This window comes from Mustelus asterias, chromosome 18, assembly GCF_964213995.1.
Source record: "Mustelus asterias chromosome 18, sMusAst1.hap1.1, whole genome shotgun sequence".
In the NCBI taxonomy this organism is placed as follows: domain Eukaryota; kingdom Metazoa; phylum Chordata; class Chondrichthyes; order Carcharhiniformes; family Triakidae; genus Mustelus; species Mustelus asterias.
Genome location: NC_135818.1, coordinates 23430673 through 23439314, shown reverse-complemented (window position 1 = coordinate 23439314; position 8642 = coordinate 23430673). Strand labels below are relative to the sequence as shown.

Below are 8642 nucleotides of genomic sequence, written 5' to 3'. Positions count from 1 at the left end.
TATTGCGAGGGGGATAGAATATAAAAGCAGGGATGTCTTGATGCACCTGTACAGGGCATTGGTGAGGCCGCAGCTGGAATACTGTGTGCAGTATTGGTCCCCTTATATGAGGAAGGATATATTGGCATTGGAGGGAGTGCAGAGAAGGTTCACCAGGTTGATACCGGAGATGAGGGGTTTGGATTATGAGGAGAGGCTGAGGAGATTGGGTTTGTACTCGTTGGAGTTTAGAAGGATGAGGGGGGATCTTATGGAGACTTATAAGATAATGCGGGGGCTGGATAGGGTGGAGGCGGAGAGATTCTTTCCACTTAGTAAGGAAGTTAAAACTAGAGGACACAGCCTCAAAATAAAGGGGGGTCGGTTTAAGACAGAGTTGAGGAGGAACTTCTTCTCCCAGAGGGTGGTGAATCTCTGGAATTCTCTGCCCACTGAGGTGGTGGAGGCTACCTCGCTGAATATGTTTAAAGTGCGGATGGATGGATTCCTGATCGGTAAGGGAATTAAGGGTTATGGGGATCAGGCGGGTAAGTGGTACTGATCCACGTCAGATCAGCCATGATCTTATTGAATGGCGGGGCATGCTCGAGGGGCTAGATGGCCTACTCCTGCTCCTATTTCTTATGTTCTTATGTTCTTATGAAATGAGACAGTCCTGGAAGCAATTGTTTTATGTTCAGAGGTGGGTTCATGGTCTAGGTATAGGTGGAAGAGTGTGTCGGAGAGTTGGCGCTTAGAACCAGCTGGGCACAGGCCGGTTTGCCAGAGAACACCAGCACCATCTTTGTAACCTGAAGGAACAGAGTGCAGCACGTTCAAAGGGGGACATTGTAGAGTGCATGAGGGGAACAGATGAACCGTGACGGCAGATATCACACCAACAGTTCTCAATGAAAAGATCAGAAGATACCAGAGGGAGAGGTCCAGTGAAGGGAGAACACTGGAGATGGGTGAAAAAGTCTGTTGGGCGGGGGTGGGGAAGGACTCCTGGCCAGATGCTTGGGTGTAGGAATGAAGGCGACAGAAGTTTCACTCAGGTGGGGAGAGGGGAGCATATGGGGAGAAATCCTTTGCGAAGCACAGAGCATTCGGCCTCTGAAAGGGGGCGTTTGTGGGACTTGGTGAATTCTGGGCAAAAAGTGAGTTTAGAAGAAGGGATGGGATGAGAGGGAAGCGAAGAGGCAGAGTAGTCTGGAAGGACATTGGTACCTCTGCATTGCTCGAACTTGCTATAATTAACACCTGAAAGAAAGATGAACGATTTTTTTGTTAAAACCTTGGATGGGACAAAGGATGAAATGAAACTGCGGAGCAAAATAACGTTCTGCTGAAAGGTCACAGGCCTGGAAGGCCGAAACTTATTTCTCTCTTCACTGATTCCGCCAGAGCTGCTGAGTATGTTCAGCGTTTTCTGTTTTTATTTTCGTCAAACTACTTGGTCCGTTACTCCACGAATAGGAGACAGGTGAGAAAATATGCGATGGTTGTTATATATCGTCTTCATGTATGGTTTTTCTGACTTTTAAAGACCAAGGAACACTTCAAATTAATTGATCAAATGGTTTCAAATAAAGAGCTGACCCATTTAATAGCCCAATTGGTCAATGCAGCATCTAGTGCAATGCTCCCCAGGCAGATCGGGAAGGCGATGTGCTCAACATGTCGTTTTATTTTTGTAGAAGGAACCGAACCCAGCACCGAAGACCATGGAAATAACACAATGCTATTCACTTGTGAGATGTGGAGCAACTCAGGCTTTTCTGACACACTGAGTAGTATCCCCGGAATGCAAGGTCCAAACTAACGGTAAAGAGTCGCACACATTTGTACTGCTGGTGACCAGAAGAGGTTAAAGGTTAAGTGCGGATATGTTAAAATTCGAATATGTGACTGCACCTATCAGCTTTCATCAGTATTTTATTGGTTTGGTTTCAGCCCACCAATATCCAAACTGAAGTGAAACCCATAATGTGTCGTGCTGGAATATGAAGTGAAGACCCGTGAGCTGTTAACTTAATATCATTGCTTTCTGAGAACATAGTCATTAGATTTGCCAACCTGATAACCTTTACAGAGCAAAGACGCATTAGTCGATTGATCAGGAGGTATTCGGGAACCGGGAAGGAATGTCACAGAGTACAAAGGGACAAATCGGATTTGGGCATAAACTAAAACCGAGGATTGAATAATGATTGAAACTTTTGAAAAGCTGGTGATAGGGAGGTTCTTCCAGTCCCGGCATTGGGTTCATCGGCTGGCAGATTTCATTCTTTGCTTGGGAGAGGATCTTCCTCTGACGTTGTAGCAATTTTGGTCATTTTGTACACAACGACATCTTTGCCCTCTATCCTGTCAACCACCTGACAGTTAAAGTAGTGAGGTAAGAGATTGTTGTGGAAATCGGGCGAACCATTACTCTTTCGCAATTCAGAAGACAGATAAATTGTAGCCCCTTGGTCCGCGAGATAGCGCAATGTTTCTATGAGTGCCGGGTAGACCACTGAGCTGTACACAATGTCCGAACCTAATATGAAATCGTAGGCAGGATTAAAATTTGTGTGGTTTTCCCCCCACATCAGGGGACGAATGTTGACACGATGTCGGCAGACACTAGGGATGTTGATCGAGACATTGGTTTCAATTTGCTTCAGGACTTTCGGTTTATCTGTCATGGTAACATATCCTCCTGAAGAGAGAAAAAAGGAAACCCACTTACAATTTGGTTTATCTTCAACCGACGCCCCTCTTTTGTGATCCTGTGACTCCAAAACAAAGACAACTGTCACCAAGTAATGCCCACAGCTTGCCAGACAGTGTTGTGCCACATTATGTTGCTCCCCTGGCGGGATCAGTGGCAACAAGAATCACTTTGTGGCGATGCGGGTAGGTTACAGCAAAAGTTGAGACCTTGCTCAGGGGGATGTGTGCAACCTGGATAAGTGCATATGAATAGAAATCATGGGACAAGATGTAGGCCACATGGCCCCCATAGCCTCCTCCTCCATTCAATAAGATCATGGCTGAACCTCTACCTCAATTCCACCCTCCCACACAAATTTCTGTCGACCACATATTGTCAAGGAATTCCAAGCGTTCACAATCGTTTGAGTGAATGATTATTTCCACATCTCAGTCTGAAATGCTCTACACCTTATCCCGAGAAAATATCCTGAGCTGGACACACTCTACGGGGGGACACAATGGTATTTCAGCTGGCTGATGTGTGTACCGTTATTTCTACAATGTATGGATGTATGTCACTCGATACCACTTAACTCCTTAGAACTTAATTACAATTGCTAGTTGCTGACTGAAAACCAAAGCAACATTTGCTTTTATTTACGGTCAGATTCAGGGCTTTGCTCCTTTATTTGTTGTCCAATCGAATGGTAGAAAGAAATCATAGAAAGAAATCATGGTAGATTGCTGATTGGCTGGACTTAGAGTGGGCTTCGATGCCAGTAATTTCTCATTTATTTATTGCCAAATAGCACATTTTTCGTGTCCGATTCGCACATCATAAATTCAAACAAAGAAATACGGGATAAATGAATAGGTAATCTGTTTTGGATCGTATTGGCTGAGGGATTAATGTTGGCCGGGACACCAGGAGAAGTCCCCTGCTATTCTTCTAACAGCGTCATCAGATCATTGCCGGCCACCGGAGGGGACAGAATAGCATCTATATGGGAGAGACATGTCATTTGGAGAGATTATAGGACTAATGATGTATGTAAGAGGAGATAGCAGGGCATCTGGATAGAAATGGTTCGATCAATCAGACACAGCATGGATTCATGAGGGGAAAGTCGTGCTTGACGAACATGTTGGATTTTTATGAAGATGTGACTAGGGCGGTTGATGGAGGAGAACCGGTGGATGCGGTGTTTTTGGATTTCCAAAAGGCGTTTGATAAGGTGCCCCATAAAAGGCTGCTGAAGAAGATTAGGGCACACGGAGTTGGGGGTAGTGTGTTAAAGTGGATTGGGGACTGGCTATCTGACAGGAAGCAAAGAGTCGGAATAAATGGGTGTTTTTCCGGTTGGAGGAAGGTAACTAGTGGCGTGCCGCAGGGATCGGTACTCGAGCCGCAACTGTTTACCATTTATATAGATGATCTGGAGGAGGGGACGGAGTGTAGGGTAACGAAGTTTGCAGACGACACAAAGATAAGTGGAAAAGTGAATCGTGTGGAGGACGGAGAAGATCTGCAGAGAGATTTGGACAGGCTGAGTGAGTGGGCGAGGATATGGCAAATGGAGTATAACGTTGAGAAATGCGAGGTTATACACTTTGGAGGAAATAATAACAAATGGGATTACTATCTCAATGGAAACAAATTAAAACATGCTACCGTGCAAAGGGACCTGGGGGTCCTTGTGCATGAGATGCAAAAGCCCAGTCTGCAGGTACAACAGGTGATCAAGAAGGCAAATGGGATGTTGGCCTATATTGCGAGGGGGATAGAATATGAAAACAGGGATGTCTTGATGCACCTGTACAGGGCATTGGTGAGGCCGCAGCTGGAATACTGTGTGCAGTATTGGTCCCCTTATATGAGGAAGGATATATTGGCATTGGAGGGAGTGCAGAGAAGGTTCACCAGGTTGATACCGGAGATGAGGGGTTTGGATTATGAGGAGAGGCTGAGGAGATTGGGTTTGTACTCGTTGGAGTTTAGAAGGATGAGGGGGGATCTTATGGAGACTTATAAGATAATGCGGGGGCTGGACAGGGTGGAGGCGGAGAGATTCTTTCCACTTAGTAAGGAAGTTAAAACTAGAGGACACAGCCTCAAAATAAAGGGGGGTCGGTTTAAGACAGAGTTGAGGAGGAACTTCTTCTCCCAGAGGGTGGTGAATCTCTGGAATTCTCTGCCCACTGAGGTGGTGGAGGCTACCTCGCTGAATATGTTTAAAGCGCGGATGGATGGATTCCTGATCGGTAAGGGAATTAAGGGTTATGGGGATCAGGCGGGTAAGTGGTACTGATCCACGTCAGATCAGCCATGATCTTATTGAATGGCGGGGCAGGCTCGAGGGGCTAGATGGCCTACTCCTGCTCCTATTTCTTATGTTCTTATGTTCTTATTATGTTTTACGACGAAAATATAAAAAAAGAAATAGCCGGGAAGGAAGGCGGTGGCATAGTGGTATTGTTACTGGACTAGTAATCCAGAGACAAAACAGAAAATGCTGGAAAATCTCAGCAAGTCTGACAGCATCTGTGGAGAGAGAATAGAGCCAACGTTTCAAGTCTGGGTGACCCTACGTCAGAGTAGTCCAGAGACCCTGGGGACTTCTGGGGATCCACGTTCGAATCGGCAGATGGGGGAATTTACTATTCAATAAAAAATCTGAAACTAAGAGTATGATGATGGCCATGAAACCATTGTTGTCAAAACCCATTTGGTTCACTAATGTCCTGTAGGGAACGAAATCTATCATCCTTACTTGGTTTGGCCTGCACATGTGGTTGACTCTTAAATGTTCTCTGAAATGGCCTAGCAAGCCACACATTTCAAGAGCAATTGGGGATGGAAAATAAATGTTGGTGGCATTCCACGAAAGAATTTAAAAAATTTCATTCCAATGCATGCTTACAAATGGCAAGGAAGATTGATCAAGCTCATGTCTCATTCTTTCACTGGTAACCCTGTTATGCTGACGTTGACAAATGGTATCAGTGTCATAGAAACCCTATAGTACAGAAAGAGGCCATTCGGCCCATCGAGTCTGCACCAACCACAATCCCACCCAAGCCCCACATATTTTACCCGCTAATCCACGCATCCCAGGACACTAAGGGGCAATTTTAGCATGGCCAATCAACCTAACCCACACATCTTTGGACTGTGGGAGGAAACCTGAGCACCCGGAGGAAACCCGTGCAGACACGAGGAGAATGTGCAAACTCCACACAGTGACCCAAGCCGGGAATCGAACCCAGGTCCCTGGAGCTATGAAACAGCAGTGCTAACCACTGTGCGACTGTGCCGCCCTATTCCTGTGTTCTCCATATTCCTTTTTGGTATCAACAAAATAATGCGGTTAAGAATATTTACCTCACTTACCCAGTAAGGCTGCTAAAATCCCTACGATTCCCGTCCCGGATCCCAGCTCAATGACTTTCTTCCCAGTAAAATTGATCTTCTCTTTCTCAAAGTACCGGCAAAGAGCAACCCCCTAAAATATAGAGAGAAAAAAGAACTCATTCAGAGAGTGACCTTTGCGGCTGATCTCAGGGTGAAAAATTCCCCACAGAGATTGAATATGACAGCTGAGGGCTGCTGTCGGTCTGGAAAACTGACTGGCCTCCCTGGGGTTCTCCCTGACCGCAGTGCCTGCGAGTCGTACGAATTTCATTATCCAACTATTCGGAACGCAGTCACAGACGCACCTAAAGCTCCATAGGACGATGCATCAGTGGTGCTGGATGTCAAAGAAATGAAAAACTCCAATTTGCACTCCTGGCCTACACTGCGTTTAGCACCCTCGTGAATATCAGCCCAAGAACTTTACTTGAAGTAACCCAGTGTGCCTCTGTGGACGTTTCTCTTCATTCGGGTCAGGCAGGCTAAATGGGTTATGGCGCAGCACAAGTCAGCATCTTAAAAGCACCATAGAATTATACAGTGCAGAAGAGGTCCTTCGGCCCATCGAGTCTGCATCGACACATGTGAAACACCTGCCCTTTCACCTAATCCCATTTACCAGCACTTGGCCCATAGCCTTGAATGTTGTGATGTGCCAAGTGCTCATCCGGGTACTTTTTAAAGGATATAAGACATCCCGCCCCTTGCACCCTCCCAGGCAGCACATTCCAGTCTGTCACCACCCTCTGGGTAAAAAATGTTTTTCCTCACATCCCCTTAAACCTCTTACCCCTCACTTTGAACTTGAGTCCCCTCTTGACTGACCCTTCAACTAAAGGGAACACTGCTCCTCATCCACTCTGTCCATGCCCCTCATAATCTTGTACACCTCGATCAGGTCACCCATCAGTCTTCTCTGCTCCAACGAAAACAACCCAAGCCTATCCTCCAACCTCTCTACATAACTTATGTGTTCCATCCCAGGCAACATCCAGGTGAATCTCCTCTGCACCGCTCCAGAAGGGAAGGGAAATTGGAAGATGAAAGTATGAAACACCCTGTCGAGATCAATGAGTACAGCTTAATTATCTAGCTTCATGCAGCCTTCATCTCTTATTAAAAGCAAGGATTGAGAGCAGAAAATGCATCATTCCGTTTCAAGTGTGTGTGAGAAGTGCACGGTCCAATTAGATACATAACGAACTGTGAACAAAAAGTGCCAGGTCATTGATAGATTCCCGCAATCCAGATTCTTGTTTCAAAAGGAAAGGACATTTCAAACTCACTGTAACTAGAACAGAAACATTGTAAAAGAGGCTGCAATTCTTTTGGTAAACACAAACTGTGACAAACCATGTTTGCCTCTATTCCATTAATCCAATTGACTTACAGCGTCCCACACATGAGCAGAAAACCCCAGATTAGCATTGATGAATCGAGAGATTTTTAAATTGTATCTGCAGAATTCGTATTTATTCTCATGTATGATGATTTCGGGTCCCCTTCGGACATCTTCTTCGGAACTCTCCAGCACCCTGACTGTAGTCGTCATATTTAAGCTTCCTCTCGAATACTTCTGATGAATCCTTTGTGAGCGGCAGTGGGATTCACTCCAGCAGCAAGGGTGTAGCAAGGTGAAAATATCCAGAAAAAGTGGAATTTTCATTTATATAGCGCCGCTACAGACCTTGAAACTCCCCTAACATCCTCACAGCCAATGAAATTCAACTACTCAATGACGAATATTGCAAACAGCAAGTGTTCTCAAATGAGAATGGAATACGTGCTGGTTTTAGGGTGTTTGACTGGTATCAATTGACAGAAAAAAGAACGTTGGTTGAGACGCTTTACTATCTCTTATCCAAATAGTAGCATTAATTATTTTACATGCATCGAAACCATAGTGGAACTGATAAGAAAATCGTCAGTTTCAAACTCTCCTTGCCCAAGGTCAAGACATGGTTTACTTGTCAGGTCATAGAATCGTAGCATCATAGAATCCCTACAGTGCAGAAGGAGGCCATTCTGTCCATGGAGCCTGCACAGACCACAGTCCCACCCAGGCCTTATTCCCGTAACCCCACATATTATTTACCCTGCTAATGCCCCTGATGCTCGACTCAATTTAGCGTTACCAATCAACCTAACCCGCACATCTTTGGACTGTGGGAGGAAACCAGAGCACCTGGAGGAAACACACGCGGACACGGGGAGAATGTGGAAACTCCACACAGACAGTGACCCGAGACCGGAATTGAACCAGGGTCCCTGACACCGTGAGGCAGCAGTGCTAACCACTGTGCCACAGTGCCACCCTTCTTGATATCTTGATATCAAACGTTTGCACGTTGAGGTCCAGTGGGTATGTTTTCTGATATCAAGCGATGGCTAAAGGCACTGGATACTGCAGAGGCTACGTATGGGCCCTGACAACATTCCAACAATAGGACAGAAGACTAATGCTCCAGACTATGCTTTAGTATAATGACTTATACTAAAACAGCTTGGTCATGCCGCTAACCAAGCTGTTTTAGTATAACCGCAATAC

At 45.6% G+C, this 8642-nt stretch overlaps 1 protein-coding gene across 1 annotated transcript; it reads right to left on the bottom strand.

The window, feature by feature from the left end:
• Nucleotides 1-2264: 2264 nt before the first annotated feature.
• LOC144506891 (EEF1A lysine methyltransferase 3-like) lies at nt 2265-7646 on the bottom strand. The gene is made up of 3 exons (XM_078233245.1): nt 7485-7646; nt 6074-6185; nt 2265-2686 (listed from the first exon to the last, which is right to left on the bottom strand). Exons 1-3 carry the CDS (start codon nt 7644-7646, stop codon nt 2265-2267), a joined length of 696 nt encoding a protein of 231 aa, XP_078089371.1.
• Between the last annotated feature and the right edge of the window lie 996 nt (nt 7647-8642).